This window comes from Fukomys damarensis, unplaced genomic scaffold, assembly GCF_012274545.1.
Source record: "Fukomys damarensis isolate Sample0158 unplaced genomic scaffold, DMR_v1.0_HiC HiC_scaffold_17, whole genome shotgun sequence".
NCBI lineage: Eukaryota > Metazoa > Chordata > Mammalia > Rodentia > Bathyergidae > Fukomys > Fukomys damarensis.
The window spans coordinates 79,461,720-79,483,661 of NW_022900929.1; the positions used below are offsets into that span (position 1 = coordinate 79,461,720).

At 40.4% G+C, this 21,942-nt stretch overlaps 1 protein-coding gene and 1 non-coding gene across 2 annotated transcripts in view; one reads left to right on the forward strand and one right to left on the reverse strand.

Moving 5' to 3' along the window:
* Dmxl2 (Dmx like 2) overlaps window positions 1–21,942 on the reverse strand; it is a 119,318-nt gene that overhangs the window by 85,904 nt on the left and 11,472 nt on the right. The window contains exon 3 of the mRNA XM_033765327.1: window positions 615–740. Coding sequence (XP_033621218.1) covers window positions 615–740 — 126 coding nt within the window. The remainder of the gene's footprint in view (window positions 1–614; window positions 741–21,942) is intronic.
* LOC117286643 lies at window positions 4,225–4,349 on the forward strand. The gene has a single exon (XR_004517802.1). It is a non-coding gene; the product is annotated as a small nucleolar RNA SNORA11 (small nucleolar RNA).

Here is a 21,942-nt window from a genome sequence, read left to right on the forward strand (position 1 = left end):
CCCAGCACTCCAGGAAACTAAGGCCAGAGGAACACCAGCCTGGGCAACTTAGTAACTTAGGGAGACCCTGTCTCAAAACCAACAAAAAAAAGTGCTCAGTGAGAAGGACCTGAGTTTGATTCCCAGTACCACAAGAAAAACAAACTGATGTTACTTCCAGGCACAGTGGGACAGCCCTGTAGTACCAGCACTTAAGAGGCTAAAGAAGTAGACTCAGCTAAGGCCAGGAGTCAATGGCCAGGCTGAAATTCTATTTCAGAAAACAAAGTTCTGACATTATAAGGAGTGTTAGGTAGAGAAGATAAAAATTTAATCCCTTCTACTGGCTCAGTGGCCACCAGGGTTACTGAATGGTAGAATACCAGAACATACAAGGCAGTGAGGCCTACTGAACTTTTGGGACAGATGCACCCATGGAACAATTCATCCTTGCATCACTGGCTTAACAGCACTTTACACTTATGTACGAGCCATTCCTTTACAACTCCCATCAACAGCCCCTGCACCACGCATAGTAACAAGACAGTGTAGACCAGCCTCGCCCAAGAGAATATGGAAACTGGCTTTGCTAAACACGGTAACAACAGTGCTGCACAAAGGGAAGAGGTCCTTACTCTTCCTTGCTGGCTGGAACACTCCACGCAGCTGACTTGGATGTTCCCATGCTTAGCACCAGGAATGATCTGCACACATTCGAAGTCGTTTGCCAAAATAACAATGTCACAGCCGGATCCATAGGCCTAGGAAGAAAGGGTTTAATGGTAAGACATGCAGCTTTTGAATTATTATGCAATATTTTATCTTAGGTTTTGTTACCAATGTAAAGTATATTTTGCCACATTTTATAAGACAATATAGTATCACTTTCCAAACACAAACACTGAAAGTCACATCAAAAGTAAACTGATTCCACTCTGTGTGTTATCAGTCAAGAACTGCTACTAACAAGAGATGGGTTCTTCCAGTTACTAAATACTGCAGCCAGAATCCTTTCCCTTTGTCACTCTAGTGTGATATATACATGATATATGATGTATATGTGATACAGAGGTGTAATTGAGACAAATTTCTGCTCATCTAATCTAGTCTGCAGTTAGGTGTGCATTAGCTAATTATACTATAAGCTAATATATACTATAGTCTTGCAACAGTTTCAAAACCTCTGCATAACTGATAATAAAAGTGTGAGCATTTTGTTTTCATAAGCTTTTTTTTTTTTGCTTCAAAAGGTTTTATTTTCTTTTGGTCGAAGACTTTGGAGGGGGCTCCAGAGAGGTGGAAAAGCTTCCCAGTGGCTGGAGCAAGAGGGTCAGACCGAAGCCCTGATTCTGGCTGAGCAGAACCCACTCACAGGCTCCAGATGAGCCTTTCCAAGAGGTTCTCGCCCAGCCCAGCTTGGGGGCTGCGGGGCTGAGTGAGGTGGTCACCTGTCTTCTCGATGAGCTTCACCTCCTCCTCTAGAAAGTGGTTCTCCAGAAAATCACAGAGATGAGGTCTGTCCTGGCAAAGCCCAAAGCATAAAGATCCAGAAGAGCATGGTTCAGGTTCTTCTCCAGGGTCAAGGCAGTTTCCATGGTGTCCAGGGTTTTACCTTCAGAAGATTTCTGCACATCTCGGAAGAGAGCTCGGCCTCCGTGCTGGTTTTGCATCTTCAGAAGGGCCAGCTCAGGAAGAAATGGCCCATGCCCGCCACAGCACTTCATCACAGTCGAAGTAGTGGCCCAGAGAGGCAGGTGTGGGAGACTCGCAGGTGCAGATTCACCAGGTGGTTGACTGCAGCCTCTACCAAAATGGAGTAATCCTGACAAATGAGGAGTCGTGGCTGGTCAGCCTAAGGAGCTACCCACAAAAGAATGGTGCTGGCTGGTCCTGGAAGCCAGAGACGGCAAGATGATGATCCTGAAATGTGTAACTGGAAGGTGGGTGGAGGATGAGAGAGAGGGAGTTGGGTCTGCTCTGTCCAAGCACTGCTGAAGCAGGAGACAGGCCCTTGAAACCTCTGGACATGCTGCTCTTTACAGCCTTTTAAAAGTGTAATTTTAGGTTTAACATGTAATCTTTCTACAACTGACTTTTTGACATAACAAGGACAAAAATAGCTTTCTGAATATTTTTTCTTCTGTATAAGTGGAAAGGGAATTTTTCACATATAAGAGTGGGCTGTGATTTTCAAAAGAACTTTATCATTAAACAACTAACAACAATAATTAGCTCTTAATTAGGGTGTTAGATTACTGTAGCAACTAGTACAGGATACGACTGAATGATTCCCCCACACACACCCTGCCATCCACATAATTTACAGTCTAGTAACGGTGAAGTTGATTAAGTATTACTGATTTTAAAATTCAGATTATCTAAAAATGATTTGGCGCCCATCTTCCATGTTTCTGTCTCCTGCAAAACGTTAAACATGTTAGCAGGAGTGTAAGGAGAAGTTACACCTGACTGTTGATGTATCACTTGTTGTCACAACCCTACAGTGAAATAATACATAAACAGACTGAAATTCATAAAAAATAAAGCAAACACGGCACACCCCTGACCCTGCAGGTCCTAACTCACTGTGTTAAGCTTCTCCCCAAAGCTCATCTTTCCATCTCAAGATAAGGAAGCACTGAAGACTGCCAAATGCATTCCCTGGGTATGAACCAGGCTTGAGAAAAATCGGAAATCAAACATGGTTTTCCCACACAATTCCACATGCAGAACAGAGGTAACCGACCAACGGCAGCATTTGCGGCAGGACGGCAGGCAGGGGTGAGGACAGCAACCAACCTCCAGCCACCCGGCCACCCACCACCCCGGTCTGAGTCCACACTGCCTGCAACACTCACCCAACTGCACCAGGCACCAGGGAGGAAGGAAGACATTTTAAAATAAACTGATTTATAAAAATACTGGGCAAAGAAAACTCTGAGGCCTAAGAATAAACTACAACAGAACTGTTGGGAAAATTCCCTCATTCAACACACAGTAAGGAGAAACATGTACTTCCTGTATTGCCACACTTCTTGGTGTATGCTACCCGTTTAGCAATTTTGTGAATTTTATGACTAAGGGGCAGACAGTGGGGAGTTTTTTCCAAGATACTCATGCTGAAATACATACAACAACCCAACAACCTAAGCCACAAATGAAGAGCTCCATTTAGAAGCAACACAGATACAGAATTTGTGAGGTGGTACTTTCCCCGCTATTTCCATACCCTTACACAATGTAATATCTACAAAACAGGGAGCTCCATTAAGCAGGGTTGAAAAGTAATGACAGCTAATCTCTGCCCTAACTGGCCCTTGGAGCCACACTACTAAGGAAAGAGGGACAAGGAAGGTAAGGGCCAAACAGGAAAACAAACATTACTTCCCCTGGTTACTAACACTTTCACAGCCACAAAATCCTGCTGCACTTACTATAAGCCACCCTCAACCTTGCTTCACAAGTATCAAACAGTTCAAAAAATAAAAGCAAACATAATTTTAAGTAGCAGAAACAAAAACACAAGAGCAAGTGACTACTTCTATTCTTACAGAAAAGGCAGATTTACAGTACCATATGTTTAGGTACCATATATTCCTGAAAAGGAATATTAAGTACAGGCAGGAGAAATGTCTGTGTCACTATGCTAATCTTTAAAATTATATAACTAAAATAATCTTACCCTCAAATAACATTTCCCAATTTCCTGCGTGACCTGCACCATTACCTAAGCAAAATGAATGGACCGGAAAGCACAAGCTGGACTCAGTTTGAAATCAAGCATTTCCAATTCCTGTTCTGTCACACTATGTGATCTTGATCAAGTTACTTATGTGCTATGAGCATTACCCATAGTAAAATATAAGAAATAATATTCACCTGTTACAATTATGAAAATTAAAATAGAAAATCCATTTGCATGGTGATAAACACACATCACTGACTTAAGAATCAGAACAGTGCACCATGTCCCAGCCTGGGCCTCAGAGCCACAGACGTGGCTAATGGAGAAGGACTGGTGACTCACCGGTCACACTGACAAACTGCACGATGGACATCTCCACAAAATACTAAAGACAGCAGAAGGACTCCATGAGGTTCATCACCCCCTGGAAGGTAAGTAGTATCACTGCAAGTCAACTCCATTAATCTGCCCAAGATCACGGCCGGTGAGCAGAGTGGGGAACTCGCAGCCTTGTAACTCTCACACTCATTTCCCTCCGCTCCACATCTAAAAAGACACAGGCAGTGTGTGCAGAGCCAGGGGCCTGAAGAAGGCCTCCTCTGTCTGCGACACACTCCACAGGAATCTGGGATCACGGTGGGGGGCACAAAAGGGGTGACCTTTCTACGAACAAATCCCTACCTCTGGGGAATGAACAGGAAGAAGACAGTCCAGGCACACACCAGTACCCTGCTCCTCTAAAGTGGGGCCACTGCTAGCAGCTGCGACTACAGACAGGCACATGCATCCTGCTCAGCACTGGGTCTTCATCACTGCCTCACCTGTGCACAGGACATTCTATTCCTCAGCTGCAGTGAGTCTCGCTATTCTTCCATCCTGCAATAGTTCTCAGACCTGGCTGCATCAAATGACCTTAAAAACTTAAAAATACAGATTGTTTGGTCCTAACTCTAGACTTACTAAATCAGAATCTTTATGGATAAAAGAATTTGACAACATCTATCAAAATTTTAAATACAATTTATCCTTTGTTCAAACAATGCCCTATTTGGCCTTATAAGCATAGTTACAAAGTTTGCCGACAAAATATAAGGATACTCACTTCCCATTATTCATAGCAGTAAAAACTGAAAATAACCATATGATGAACTAATAGGGGAGCTATTAAGTTACAGAAAACCCACACGCTGGGATACTGTGCTGCTACTAAAAGATGAGTCCAAAATGCTCTCGACCCACCGATCAAATTAGTGACTCCCATGAAAATGGAACAACTGAGTCTTTGCCTAACATTCTATATAACACCCATGGTTACTGGCACAGTGGAACCCATAACTACTAAAAGCTTGTAAATACAGGGGAATATTACTATTCTTAACCTTTTTAAAAAATACTTAGTCTGATGCACAAGTCACCCCAGTGTGGCAGAACAGGGGAGTCGAGTAACCCGTCAGTGGGGAGTCAGGCACTCATTCTGGAGCTGAGGGCCCAGGAGCCTTTGAGGCCAATGCAGATGTGGTTACTGTTTGTCTGACTCTCACTACACAAAAGGTTCACCAGGCAAGGACCATCCTCGTCCTTTCCACACAGCAATCCCCACCCAGCCCATAAGCACCCCTGAGTAACTACCAGTGTAATCAAGTTATCCTAACAATCTCTGAATCTGGAAGTCTCAACCCACAGAAAATCAGTCAAAGGGAGAGGTGACACATCCTTGCTGCTAGTAAGCAGACCAAGCTAGTCTCTTAAGCTTGAGAAGAGATTTTGACTGATTCTCCCAGAAAACAATATCCGGGGTGTGAAAGACCTACCAGAAAGGACTCTACCCATGCCTTCCTCATGATTTTGCAGTGCTGTAGGGTTTTCATGAACACCACGGCCTTTACAGGCCCACTTGGAAAGAGAGAGAAACTGAGACCCAGGACAGATGTCATTTGCCCAAGTTCAGAGAGTGAGGGTTATCTGTCTCACAGAGAATCTCCTGCTCTTTCCCCTGCACTGCCCTGCCTTTATTCCAATGAGATGTCTTCTTAGTTCTACAAGGCCAGGTTCATCTTTACAATCCCAACTAACTTATCATGCTACAGAGCACAGATAAACACCCAATAAAAACCAACCACTGACATGGTTTTTACAAAATCTGTGATTACTGACAAGAATCCCATTCTCTCCATTTCAGAGATTAAAAGTGGACTGCAAACAAATACTAACCTGACCCCAAAGAGGAGGGTTCCTCTTCCTGTAAGGTCTCTGCAGAACCATCCCACTGACAAAGCACAGGCTTTAGTGTCTCCTCCTCACCATAATGAGCTATAAATGTCCGGTCACAACCAAGATGGTGCTCTGGCATCAACACTGTTATAAGGCCCAAGGAATGAGGAACAGTCTTAGAAAGCTAACACCCCTTCCTTCTGTTCATGTTGGAGGATTTCTGTTGTGAAAGGAATAAATTGTTCCTATGATTATAATAATAACTAGCTGACAGTAATTCATAACTAAGAGACAATTCTGTAGTATAAACTTTTTTAGGATAAAAAGGCATTTTTTTCAAAACTTATTAACTCTTATTCTAACCTTATTTTTGGAGACCAAATCCATCCTATGAGGAAAGAGAAAAGTATTCTGCTGCACTCTCTGCACTGAAACTAACAGAGCATTCAATCTCCAGGCTAAGGGGCCGAAGTCACAGATGGTCTCAGAATTGGAAATGAAGTCAAAGCCATGGGAACTGCCTGTTTTTGCCAAGTCCACATTAATTCATTAGTTTCTCTAAGAGAATTTTCTCCTAAGAAAAAGTACAGAGTATGTCATAGTATCCCACAGTAATTATACAAGAGCTAAAACCCTGAGTATTTGTTATCAAACACCTTTTGATGTTTCAGTTGTGATATTCAAAATGTCATCAGAAAAGCCCGGTCCGCTAGCTGAGGGTAAAGAACAAAGGGACCAGACCTTCTTCTTTGCCTCAAGAAAATGCTTTAAACACTTGATAAAAAATATAGTATCTTATAAACTCATAAAGTGCCCCAAACTGACACAGTAGATGACCATCATAAAGATCCTGTGGCCCTCTCTAGGGTTAATGTCACAGGGAATAGTGACGAAAGGCTCAGCCCTAACTTCAGTTTCATATACACCTGCCTTAACTATGTTATTTTCAGAATAAAAGATACTCTGATCCTACACTGTTCTCATTTCCCAGATTTCCTTTATGTCTCAGATAAGCTGAAGTGTCAAGCAAAACATTTTTTTAATTTAAATGGGCTGAGGATTTGGCTCAGTGGTTCCATTGCCTGCCTTGCAAGCACAAGGGCCAGAGTTCGATCTCCGGTACCACCAAAAAAAATTTCTTTTTTAAATCTCACACCAACATGAACTTCCCTGAGAAAATACAGAGGACACACACAGTCCCAAGTTCCACATGCACTGGTGGGGACAGTGGGAAATGCACCATCAGGGGACTTCCTCACCACCAGAGCACCAGTGTTCTCTGCACATAAACAACAACTAGAAAGGACAAGGCACGATGTCTGCTGTCTGCTTTCACCACTCGGTTAGAGTTATATTTGGAAAACAGTTACCTTAAGAGGTCAAGGTTGGCCTACAGGGAAAAAAATCCCACAACCAAGAAAACAAAGCACAGGGTGACAAAAATTCCCCAAGAAGCCAGATAAGCAACATTACCAGTAATCCCAGCTACTCAGGAGAATGACCAAGGCAGAAGAGTCACTTGAGCCCAGGACTTTTGAGGCCAGCCTGGGTGACCTAAGTCAGATCCTGTCTCCATAAAAAATAAAAACTAAGGGCTGGTCGTGATGGTGCATGCCTGTAATGCCAGCACTTGGGAGCTGAGGCAAGAGAATCGCTGAGTTCAAGGCCAGCCTGGGCTACATGGTGAGTTCAAGGCCAGTCCAAAATATACAGCAAGACTCTGTCTCCAAAGAACAAATAAAATAAAAAGGGCAACTAGGTTTCTTTATGGAATGCATCCCTAATTAAACTAAAAATTTCTTGTATCACTTACCCATTAAAACCACTTACAAAGCATTAAAAATGTTTAATTTTAATGTTATCAATATTATCAATTATAATAATTATAATTATACCAATTATATTAATAAATAACAAATTATCAAATATTTTACTCTCCGATCCAATAAAACCTGTAGTTTTACTTTGTATTTTTATCAGAAAGTTATGGATCTTTTCATATATTTATCAATCTCTTCTATTTCTTTCCCTGTAAACTATTAATGTTATTGGTCCACTTGCCTTTCTCAAAGTTTCTATGCCTAAAGGCCAACTCTCACCACTGTCAACTTATACCAGTTCCTGCAAAATAACTCCCACGTGCTGGGCATGGTGGTGCACGCCTGTAATCCCAGCACTCAGGAGGCTGAGGCAGGAGGATTGCTGTGAGTTTGAAACCAGCCTGGGCTACACAGTGAGTTCCAGGTCAGTCTCAACTTCCTAGTGAGACCATCTCAAAAAATAAAAAATAAAACAAAACTCTACCATACAGCTATGCGTTCACACTATAGTCAGGCAAATGCTGAGAGGCAGCATGGGAATAAGCCTTCTTTCCACACGACCAAGAACATGCTTTAGTGGTATGATTCTGTCATTCCAACAGCCAAGAGTCCACTCAAGAGCAGTGAACGAGTAAACAAATGAGAAAGAAAGAAATAGCACACATGAGTCTTGGAGGAAAAAACCCAACTCAACAATGAGTGAGGCAATGCTGGAAATTGTCTAATAATGACGGTGCTGTAACCCAAGGGAACAGTTCCTGCTAGAAACAACTGACCGAAAATTAACACAATGCTTATGAGGAGCAGCACAATGAAGCAAAGCCCAAGTGGTCTATTAGTGATCTGCAGGGGTACAAATAGTGTGTGAAACTAAATCTACAGCCCGAGGAAAAGAACAATTTTGAAACGTGAAGAGATTAAGTGTTTTGATTCAGTCTATTTCTATCCTAAGAAAACACGCTTACTGCATTAGGTAAAGTAACAAGAAATGAGAATGACCTGAACAGCCCTAATAGAAAATTGTGCTTTACCATGTCAGGTAAACCGTCCACCTTACAGGCCTTTCTAGGCAAAACTGCCCCTCCCAGACCTGAAAGGGCAGCCCGGGCCAAGATGACAATTACCACAATACATGGCTGACAGGACCACAGACCAACACACATCCACAGGCCACAGACTTAACACCAGTGGTGCAGGCTGGCTGACAACCTGGGACATATGTTCCTGACTCAAAACCATGAGGGGGCCAGAATTATTTTCCCAGATATCCAAGTAGGATGTAGCAAGAAATGTGGCAAGCAAAAAGCAACAAGAATTAATCCAAAAGGACTTCATAGAGACAGAGGCCAGGGTAGTCACAGGTCATCACACAAGTCATTTCAGCAAGCCCAACACCAACTGAGGCACAGACCCTGTGGGACCCCACACACCCCACTAGAGACAGAGGAAATGATCTGAGAGCTGACCAAAGCCCAGCCATATGACAACTGGTATTACCAGATTACTGAAAGATTTGTCTTCTCCCTTCTGTATCCTTTCAGTAAATCCCATCAATAAGGTAATCTGCTGTGATGAATTCCATTTTAATTTTTTATTTAACAAATATTTACAGTATAGCTGCTTCAAATCCAAGCCAACAAATGTCCACTGAGAGCTACTCCCAGCTAGGCACACAGAGTATCACGTTACAGAAACAGAGTCCCTGCCATCTGAAGCCAGGGACTCTCCAGAGTAGCAAGAGAGAAGAGGCAGAGAGTAAGTTTCAATTTAATTTGTAAAGATGGGTTGAATTTTTCATTAAAAAAAACAGTACACAAAAAAATGAGCAAAATGAATCTACGGCACATGCATTCCTCCTCCATAAAATATCACAAGACCCCATGAGTCAATTTAGAAAAACTGAGAAGTGTACATAATACACACATGCATGCATGCACACTCACTCCTCACAAATAAATTGAAATGATAAGTGTACAACCACTATCCAAGAAAGGAAGATGTCTAGCAACCCAAAGGATCATATGTCCCCTTCCAGATGACATCTCTCAAAGCAAAAGTAGCCACTACCCTAACTTGGAGGGAGTATCACTTCCTTGCTTCTCCCAGTACTACGCACCTCTGTAGCATGGCTCACCGATATAACCTAGTTCTCTCTGCCTGCCCTCTGAATTCCGTAAATACACTGGCACTGTATGTATTTTTGTTTTGCTTGTTGGCCCCAGGTTTATCCATGGTGCATGCAACTGTGACCTACTATTAACAATTTCTTCTGTGTACCAGATTCATTCATTCTAATGTCAAGGACATTTTGCCCATTATAAACAATGCTTCTCTCAACATTTTTTTTTTCCTGGTACTGGGGATTGAACTCAGGACCTTGCGCTTGCGAGGCAGGCAGCAGAACCACTGAGCCTAAATTCCTGGCCCAACTCAACATTCTCATAGACACCCTGCATACAACCATGCATTTCTCTAAAAGACATATACAGAAGAGGAACTGGACTGGGGATTTAGCTCAGTGGTTCCACCACCTGCCTCACAAGCACAAGGACCCAAATTCGATCCCCAGTTTAAAAAAAACCAAAGAGGAACTGAGAGGTCATAGGGTATATATGTCTTAAATTTTGCAATAATACAAAATTCTTTTGTAAAGTAATTATAGTAATTTATATTCTCACTAGCACATATAAGAATTTCCATAACTAGATAATCTTTGCCACCATAAGACAGGTGAGAATTTTTAATTTTGTACAAATCTCTTGGGTATGCAATGGTTATCCTGACTTCAATCTGTACTTCTGGGGTTATTAATAAAATGGGAGTCCCCTGTCATATTTAATTCATCATTTAGATTTTATGTATATATAGCCTATTAGAGTCTTTCATGTAATTTTTATTAAATAATCATTTTCTTATTGAATTACAGACATTTTATATTCTGGATACTAGACTTTTGTCCAACATACATGTTAAAATAATCTTCTTCAACTCTATGGCTTGCATTTTCACTCTTCCTACGTGTGTGTGTGTGTGTGTGTGTGTGTGTGTGTGTGTGTGTGTGTGTATGGGGTACTGGGGTTGAACCCAGAGCCTCTCACATGGTAGGCAAGTGCCCCACCACTGAGTCCTTGTAACACTATTTTCAAGGAAGTCTCTGATATTAAAATAGTCCAATTTCTCACTAACATCTTCTTTTATGGAATAATAACTTTTAATTTTTAACTCTGAAATAATTAGAAGCTTAAAATAGTTGTAAGAGTACTGACAATGAATTCTCATATACCCTTTTCCAGGTGTTAATATTTCCCAAATGTTAATACTTTATCCCATTTTATCCTTTTCTCTGTATTTTTATATGTATTTTTTCTGAATTATTTGAAAGTTGGAGGCATGGTTTAATTCCTCATTAGTATTTCCTTTAAAATAGTCATACATGATCACAGTTCAATTACCCAAACCTGGAAATAGTAATAAAATACTTTTATCTAATCTATAGAGTTTATTAAGATTTTTCTAATTATTGGAGTGGTATACTTCACAGAAAAAGAAAATCCCAAATTACATGTTTAGTTATGACATCTCTTTTGACTTATTTAATATGGAACAGTTCTTAATTCTTTGCCTTTGAAGTTCTGGTTCTTCCAAAAAAAGATCAACAGGACATAAAAACTTCCAACATGCAGAAGGCAGGAAATTATAAGACTGGACCAGAAATTAGACCAAGAAATTGACAACAGAAATATGAATGAATGAAATCAAAATGTAGCTCTCTGAAAATAATCAGTAAAACACATGACACTCTATCAAGAGAAAAAGAAGGAAAACCACACACTACCAATACCAAGAACAGAAGAAGGACTATCAGCAGTGATCCTACAGACACTAAAAGAATAAAATGCCACAGCTCAATGCACATAAATCTATAAATCAGGAATTATGAAAACATACAGAATAAAAATATGAAAAGAAAATAAGAATATGAAAAAATAAGAATAATAATAAACCTTCTGAAAAGAAAACTCCAGATCCAGATGGTTTCCCTGGCAAATTCTAACATTCAAAGAAGAAATGACAGTAATTCTATATGATCCTAACAGAAAACAGAAAAGGATAAAACACTTCCAAACTCATTTTACGAAACCAGCATAATCAAAACTGCATAACCAGATGGACAGTCTACTCAACAAATGGAAAACATGATTTCTTCCTCCATGGAATTTAAAATCTAATGGAGAAGGAACGAGATATTAGACTTTTAAATCTAATCAAGATAGGATTTATCTTTTCAGAATTCTCTCCTCATGAAAAACAAAAATCTTGAGCCTGGGCCCCGATCCACTGCGGGAAGGAGAGCCATGCCTGCTCCCAACCCAGCCACCATAGCTCAAGCACCGGGAAGGTAGCCACATGGGCGCCCGTGAACCCCCCTAAGTTACCCCCCCCCACACTCTCAGACCTCCTGACTGTGCCAGTCTTTGGACCTACTCTGCAGAGGCAGAGGTGGTCATCAAGGGTATTTTTCTGAGTTCCCAACTTTGAACATCTTTAAAGAAAGGGCGTGAGAAACCTGTAATAGAACGTTGTGGAGTTCAACCATTCAGAAGGTTGGGGAACTCAATCTGGGCCTTGCAGCCCGAGGTCAGTCAGCGTCATGGGGTTCAACCATCAGCTAACTGAGACCAGGGGTCTTGCATCCTCACTCTGTCTGAGCCATTAAATGGTAAATACACTATGTTGAAATTTTGTTCATTGCAGACATGTTCTAGACTGCTTCTTGATTTCAATTTAATTCAAATGATTTAAGGGTGATAGACTAGTGACTACCACAGGTGGTCAGTGTCCAAGTTGTGCTTGATCTTAATGTGTTGCTGATTGTATCAGTTGGGGTAAAGCATTGCCGTTGATTTGATGAGCTGTTTTCTCTGATGTTATGAAGATGAGAATGTCTGTGGGTCGTTAGAGACACAGAAGCTAGGGTGCAACTATATCAGGAAGATTTGGGTGATAATCCAGAGATTAAACCAAGGACAGTCCGACAACAAAAATTAAAATGAGAAAACACTTAAGCAAGACACAAGGACAGACTTCCAGTTCACCAATGGCAAACAGTAGGGCAAATGAGGATGAAAAGGCCGATAGTGAACCACCAGGACACCCTGAACTCAAAGCACAGGAAGTAACAAAACAGATCAATCAGGCTCTAGAAAAATTCAAAACAGAAATAATTTCCCAGATAACCATAGAGATAGTGAGCAAAATGGAAGTCGTGATTCGAGACTCTAGAGCAGAAACTGACAAAAAAATAGATGAGCTCAGGACCATGATAGAAGCCATGAAGGCCCAGCATAAGAAAGAAATGGAAAAAATAAACGCCCAACATAGGAAAGAAATGGAATCCATAAAACAGATTCAAACAGATATCCAGGAGATTAAACACTCTATTGAAAGTGTACGCAACAGAATAAAAGAATGCGAAGATAGGCTCTCAGATATAGAAGATAAGATTGCAGTCAGTGACCATGAAAAGAGAGGTCTCTTAAAAACAGTAAGAGATCATGAGAAATCGATCCAACAACTCCTAGATGATGCAAAGAAGAATAACATAAGACTGATAGGAATACATGAAGTAGCAGGAGAAAATACAAATGACTTAAAAAAGCTGTTTGCAGAATTAATGACAGAAAACTTCCCAAACAGAGGGGAAGAATTTGACATTCAGATAACTGAGGCATATAGGACCCCAACTAGCTACAATCAAAAAAAATCTACACCTAGACATATAATAATCAAGATCCCAGAAACCCAACAGAAGAACAAAATACTACAAGCAGTAAGAGAAAAGAAACAAATCACATACAAAGGAAAGCCCATCAGAATCACAGCAGACTTTTCAACACAAACCCTTGGGGCAAGGAGAGCCTGGAATGAGATATTTCAAGTACTAAAAGAGAACAACCTCCAACCTAGACTGATGTATCCAGCAAAACTCTCTTTCAAAATGGATGGGGAAATAAGACACTTCCACGACAAAGAACACCTGAGAAACTACATGAATACCAAACCAGCACTACAAGCAATTCTAAACAAGATCCTAGAAAAAGACAATGAAGGCAACAACACCATGAGGCCCAACAGAGCAAATCAAATAGGCAAGGCGAGAAATTAAAAGGAGAAGGTAAAAAGTAAAAAGAGTCAACAAAAGGCCAATAACATGTCAATAACAAGTCAGTACATATCAGTTATAACCAGCAATGTGAATGGCCTCAACTCACCAATCAAGAGAAATAGACTGGCAAAATGGAATAAGAAGCAAAATCCAACAATATGTTGTATACAAGAAACACACCTAGTGCAAAAAGAAGTCCAGAGACTGAAATTGAAAGAAAACAATTCTCCATGTGACAGGAGCCAAAAAAATACAGGGGCAGCAATCTTACTGGCAGACAAATTTCAAACCAAAACTGATTCTAGTATTATTGATGTAGGACAGTACTGTATCATACCTCTATGAATGTAAAATATCTTATACCTGCTTTATGATACATAGTAGGGACCGTGCTTTATCAGAGTTATATTTAATGATATTACTCTAGAATGTTCTCTTTCCAGATGATGATTAAAATGCTAATAAAAACAAAAATGGTGCCAGGTACCACAATAGCAACAGAACTTTGCAGTTTTCTGGATATTATTCTTTTCTTTGTTTCTTTTTGTTTTGTTTTGTTTTGTTTTAATGGAATGTGCTGAATGTCTATAATTTTGTTCAGATGACTGCAGAAATGGAAAAGCTGTTGCTGCTATCGATGCATTACATACTGCTATCATTAGTCTTTTTATATAAATATATACAAATATAAATATATTTTTATATAAATATGAATATAATATGCATATATATATATATATAAATTGAATTTTGGGTAACTTTAACGGTGCTGCCAATTTTGCAAAAAGTCATCCCAATTTACTGTGTTGAGTTGGCATTGTACAGAAATGGACAGCCATATTGGGCTAGAAATGTTAATCTTTTTCATTTTTATTTTTTTTTCTATGTATACAGGGGTAACACATCGTACTAAATATGTAAGGTCATATCTACGAGGGTTTGATTACAGAAACTAATAAAGTATTATCTAAATAATGAAAAAAAGAAAAGACTATAAGAGCAAGAAGCAATTTAAATATGTTCAGGGACCATTTTCATCTCCAGAATTAAGGATTATTTTAATGTTTCATCATTGCCTTTTCTCTTTTACTTTCCTTTTTAGTTTTATTTTAGGATTCCCTATTTTTAATGTTCATACAGAGATTTCCTTAACTGCAATACCGAATAGTTTCTTTGGTGTGAAAAACTATAATAGTACACAGGATCCTAATGAGATAATTAATAATGTGAAATAGGAAGTAAAGGGCTAAAGGTGTAGGGAATGTGGGAAGGGTGGGGGAAAGGTAATAAGGGGGAGGAAAAAAATATGAGAAACTGAAAAAATGGAAATAAAGTGTTTGTAAATGGGGAGGGGAGGAGGGGGTGAAGGAAGGGCAGGGACAAGGGGAAAAAATGAGAATCAAGACCTATTACGTAAAGGTACAGAATCCCAATGATGAATGTAACTGTACTGTATACCTAGATTGTACCAATAAACTCAATAAAAAGAAAAAAAAACTGCATAACCAGCATACCAAAATATGATACCAAAAATAGTACAAGGAAAAAAATATATACATTAACACCTTTAGTAAGCACACATGCAAAAACAATAAATTAGCATATCAAATCCAATCACAATAGTAAATACCATGAATAATAAATTACAATAAACAAGTGGGCCTTATACCAGTCACACAAGGCTGATTCAATTTCAAAATATCACTGGGCCGGGGATTTAGCTCAGTGGTTCTGCTGCCTACCCAGCAAGCGCAAGGTCCCAAGTTTGATTCCTGGTAAAAAAAAAAAAAAAAAAAAATCCATCACCATTATCTACTATATTAATGATATAATAATCTAAAAAAAAAAAACACCTGACAATATTAATGGATACAGGAAAAGCATCTGACAATAGTCAATATCCTTTTTTTTTTCAAAGTATAGAGTGAATGTTTAAATTTTTTTGTTACAATAAAACATGTTGCCATTAATCCCCGCCCCCCCCCAAATTCCCCCTTGCTTTGAACATTTACAAAAAATTTTTTTTCTAATCACATGTCTGTGATATGTAATGAATACAATTATCATGGTGCAGTGGTACATGTACATACCAAATCTTAATCGTTTTTATTTCCCTTCCTCTTTAAACATTCTTATCCCATCATTCTTGCGACTTTCTGAAGCCGTTCTATAAGTCCTCTTTTTGCGACTATCTTTACAAGGTATAAAACATGCAGTGAACACTGCTAGCAAGTGCCATCCAGCAAAAAGGCAGGCTCATAAAAACAACATGTCTTCATACACCCTGTTCATGAAATCAAACATGATGTGACTTCTAGCGCTTCCTTGTTTTGACTTGATTCAGGACTTTGAGGCATCCATGACAATGCAACTAAAGACTTGAAAAAGGATTTTCAGTACTGTTTCATAAAGCAGCAAGAAGAATCGGAAAGTGTGTTCAAAGGAAGAGGGAGTGTTCTGAGAGGGATTCGTGGCAGTGTATCTATTACTGTAATAAATTTTTAAAGTTTAAACATTCATTAGATTTTTTCATCAGGCTTCATAATTCTTGTAGAAAATTTAGGAATAAATTGTTGTGTTCTGCCTACTTTACACATTAAAGTTTCTAGAATTCCCTGATCTAACATAAGCACTGGAACTGTCCACTAGCACATGGACATGGAGGTGGAAGCCAGCGCCACTGACAGCAGCAACACCTGGGTCTGACCCTGCAGCTGCTGTTCCTAGATGCCAGGCTTTCAGATTCCCATAGGCTCTGTGCTGTAGCACGTGATCTCCCTAGTGCAGGGGAATGATAATCTGAGATTATAGCAAAAATCCCTTCTGTTTGGTGAGGTTGCTCATGTGAGTTAGCACGTCAGCAGCCCTAGTGAACTGCCTGCTGCCTCCCCGGAGCCACAGGGTACTACCAGTCAGCAGATTGGATCAGTTGGTAATTGTCATTATAGCTAAATCAGGAGAAAAATTACAGTCCAGTTTTAGGTTTTATTTAACATTTCTATGTTAAGTTTGGCAGTAAGTTAGTCCCACAGTGGATATTTTTCCCCATGGCCAGTAAACCTCTGGTTTTTCATATTTTGTGATGCTGAGGTCAAATCCTGGGCCTGTGTGATCAACAGGGGTGTGTGCTGCATCCCCAGCCTCCCCACGAGCTGGATTTATAGGCAATGTGCCACCATGTCCTGCTCATGAAATTTTAATGTTAGAAATAAAGGTCACTTCACTTCATTGAGAGCCTCGGTTGTCATTCAACTCTAGAACTTTTCCTCTGCTAGGTGCTGTGGCTTTTGAGTTTTGATGATGACAAAAACACGCTGGCGGATGCTGTTGACAAGTACTGCATCGGCGTGCCACCCATCCAGTGGCTGGCCTGGGTCCCACACCTCCCCACCTCCGGTCAGCTTCTCTGAGGGCAAGTTGCTTCTGAACCTCATCAGCCAGGTGGGCATCACAAGACGTCTCTGTTGTAGAACAGTTTTGTCTTCATTTTGCATTCTTTTCTTCCAGAAAGTTAAATTTGAACGCTCAGAGTATTGAAAATAGCTATCAGGGTTGAGATGAAGTAGCCAATAAAGCATTGCACTGTTGAAATTGTAATTTCTTAACTTGACTATCTCTTTACAAGGGATAAAACAAACGTATTGAGTGGAAGATTGTGTCTCGCAAAGTTAGGCATTTCTCACCTGATTTTCTGTCCTGTACCCTTGAGACTGATACCTCACTGTGTCCCTCACTTGGTGCAGTTCAGCTGCACCTGTGAAACACCAACAGTTCTTTGGGGAGGTGGGAATTGGACAGTTCTAGGTCCCACACTCTTTTCATTTTAACTGTCACTTGAGAATGGTTCCAGAAGGTCCCTCTTTGAAAAGACTGAGATAAAGAACCAAAATAGTAGACGTTTAGATCCTGTGGTGTATACAGCACCTTGGTGTGTGTGTCTAAAACTGAGTAACTTCAGGAATGAGTGGTAAGCCGTGTGATTTGGATGTGCTAGCACTCACAGGCATCATCTCTGTAGTACTTGGAGGCCCCAGAACCTCTGTCTTTTTTTTTTTCAGCTTTAATTGAGTGTATTGGTACATTTTAGGGATACAGTACAGTTACATTCATTGTTGGGATCATGTACCTCTACATGGCAAGTCTTGATTCTCATTTTTCCCCTTACCCCTGCCCTCCCTTCACCCCCTCCTCCCCTCCCCATCTACAAACACTTTACTCCTAAGTGAAATAAATAAGTCACACATGTGTAAGTACCAAATAGTGTCCCTGGTGTGAATAATCTGCAACAATGCATAAGATTCTAATAAGATTACTGACATTTAGAAATGGGAAGAAAGGAGCTAAAGGTGTAGGGAAGGTGGGATGGGTAGGGGAAGAGTAAAAAGGGAAAAGAAAAAAATGTGAGAGAATGAAAAGATGAAAATAAAGTGTCAATATCCTTTTATAATAAAAATGTTCAGCAAACAAAAAATACAGGGGAAATTTCTCAACCTTATAAAGAGCATCCATAAAACAAATAAAAAAGAAAACTCTAGTACTAGAAGTCACAGCTACTGAATAGGTAGGCAGGCAAAGAGGGAGAGAGAAAGGGAAAGCTATCTAGTTTGGCCAGGCATGGTGGTGCACTTGGAAGGCTTGAGCCAGGAGGGTCACTGCAAGTTCCAGGCCAGCCTGAGCTATCGGGAGTTCAAGACCAGCCTAAACTACACAAGACAACCCTGTCTCAAAAAAAAAAAAAAAAAAAAAAAACTTGCCTGCTTGCTCCTAGAGTAATAAAGTCATACAAAATCAACATACAAATATCGATAATATTTCATATTCTAGCCATGAACTGGAAAATGAAATTTTTAAAAGTACACCATTTAGTACATCTTCAAAGAATTACATACTTAAGTAACACAACATGTATGGGATATAGATAGATAGATAGATATACACACACACACACACACACACATATATATATATATATATAACACTGATGAAAAATCAAAGATCTAAAAAGACAGATGACAGACGTCACATTCATATTTAGAAGTCTCAACAATGTAAAGATATCAATTATCCTTGAATTGATCTACAGATTTAACAGAAAGGCAATCAAACTTCTAGCAGGATTGTCTTTTTTGATAGATACAGAGAATGGTCTAAAACAAATGGAATAAAGGAACCAGAATAGCTAAAACAACTGGGGGAACGGGGAGAAAGTTGAAGGTATCACACTATACAATTACAAAACTTATGTAAAAATAATCAAGACCACAGTATTGAGGTAAAAGAATAGATACATGGATCTCTGGAACATACTTCAGACTCCAGAAATAGACTCACACAAATACAGCCAAATGGCTTAATTCTTAATTGACACACAAGAACTGCACATATTCATGTGGGACAATGCGACATCTTAATGTATGTATGTAACACTGAATGGTCGGGTCAGGAAACCCAGCACGCCTCATGGTTCCCACCACTGCGTTAGGAACACTAAAAACCTTCTTCTAGCTGTTCTGATACAGCCAACTGATTTCTGAAGAATATAAAAAGGCACTTCAATGGAGAAAGGGTGGCTTTTCAACAAAAGAACAGCTGGTCATTCACATACAAAATAAAACCCTGGCCGGAGATTTAGCTCAGTGGCACCACACCTGCCTCATAAGCGCAAGGTCCTGAGTTCTATCCCCAGTACCATAAAATAAAATAAAAATAAACCTCTTCTATCTCTTACAAAAAGTAACTCAAAATGAATCACAGGATACAAATTTAAAACACACACAACTCACAAAACATATAAAAAAATCTAAAAGAGGAAAATAAAAACCGAGGAGTTAATGTGCTGAAATCTAGAAGGAGAAAGCAAACCGAGAGCTGTGCTCAGCTGACCTAAGAGCAGCAGCTCATGGGCACACGGGGCAAGCCTGAGCCACGCTTCCACGCTCTGTGGGGGTCAGGGGACAGAGACGGAGCAGGGTGTGCCAGAGCCGGAGCCAACACCGAGGACAAATCCATCACACACAAAAACCCTAAGTCAGAGCAAATCCCTTGTAAACTGGTCCTTGGCTTTAGAAATCCTCAAACCTCGTGCTTGGATTAGCGAAATCCTTGGGGCAGGTGACTTAAGTAAACCAACATCCCCTTCTAGAGCACATACCACCGGTGTGGACCTTGAACTACTCCTTTAAAGCTGCTTTTCACGCACCCAGAATCAACAACATTTATACAAGGAAGAAAGAATGCATGAGAATCAAGGTAATGACCAAATGTAAGAATTTAAGGATGGGTTTAAGAGTAAATCAGACATGACTGGGGATACATAGGCAAATGGACTCCAAAAAACCATCCAGACAATGCACTTAACAGACAAAAAGACAGCAAAGATAAAAGAAAGACAAGGAGACACGAGGCACCAGCATTGTCTGGCACAGCAGGGTGGCCATGGTTTCCAACATTTATCATAGAGCTAGTGTGTCTCCAAACAGCAGAGCAGGGCAGGGCAGCACTTCCTGAATGCCAGAGGCCCTGGTTTCAATCCCCAGCGCAGGAGGAGAAAAGCATTTGAAGTCCCCACCCAAGGGATGACTGTGTGAGGCAATAAAACTCCTCCTGACGTGAGCATCTCACACAATACACGTGTTCCAAATTGGCATGCCGACCCTGTAAATATGTATGATAATTACATCAGTTAAAAATAAAAGGTCAGAAACCCTAACGTATACCTAATAAGGTCAGTGGGGAAGAGGTAGTACCTAAACAAAATTAATGAGAAATCAATTCACAGAAATTTCAAAAATTCCAAACAGCGCTGTTTAACTCAATGCGCAGATAGACCCAAAACAGCAAAACTTCAGAAAAACAAAATCTAAAAAAACTCTAATTGTTGGTTCTTTGAATATTATCATTGTTGTAAAGCAGTTTATCTTTGTATTGTTTTTGTCTTTGGTTTTTCAAAGTAGCTTGTATTTTCAGTATTTTCTACATAATATGGTAAAATGTAGAGCGATTGCAATGCATCAATAAAATGGGTAAATGTTCTTTTAAAAAAAAGTTATTGTTTATCTGGCTGCTTTTTAAATTTTCAGGTGACTTCTCAACAAAAACAAGAGCAGGCTAAAGACAAGAGTGCTGACAGACAGGTCAAGGCGCCCCCTCTGCCCACCAGAACTCTCCAGGGGAAGCCAGACAACCCATGCACTGCACAGAGGAAGGTGCGGTGTCCCTTCCCAGGTGCCAACAGAGCAGATGGTGAGACCCCAGGACACACAGCAGAACCTTACTCAGTCACACAAAAGAACGGAATTCTGTCCTTTGTAGCCATAGAGATGACCCGGGAGACGCTGTGGCAGGGGAATGGCACAAAGCTGATCTCACCCACTGGGGAGCAGAAGAGCAGCTCCCAGGGCAGGAGCGTGGGAGGGTGGAGGAGCGGGAACAACAGCAGTGGCACACAGACGCACCACTGGGGCAGACACAGTTCACCAGAGCTAACAGAAGACTCTGAACGCTCTCAACACAGTAAACAACACTTTTTGTTCTTTTGTCAGGTATTTTGTTTTGGTTATGGTTTTGTGGCATCTTAGTTGGAGATGATACCCAGGGCCTTCCAAATGGGCTACACCCCCAGCCCATTTTTATCTTTTATTTTGAAACAAGGTCTTGCTAAGTTATTCAGTTTCCCAGGGTGGACTCAAATTTGTCATCTTCCTGCCTCAGCCTCCCAGAGTGCTAGGATTATAGGCTGATGCCATCAGGCCTGACTAAAAATTATAAATGTTTGAGAAAACAGAAATGCCAATTGCTTGGATTTGATAATTACACACTGTATAAGTGTGAAGTATCATACTGCACCCCATAAATACACACAGTCGCTATGTGCCAACTAAAAGTGCAGTCATGGGCCACATAACCATAGTTTAATGACAGACCACATGTATGAGGTGTGATCAAAAGTAGGTGAATAGCTGGGCGTGGTGGCGCATGCCTGTAATCCCAGCACTCGGGAGGCTGAGGCAGGAGGATCGCTCTGAGTTCGAGACCAGCCTGGGCCACATAGTGAGTTCCAGGTCAGTCTCAACTCCATAGTG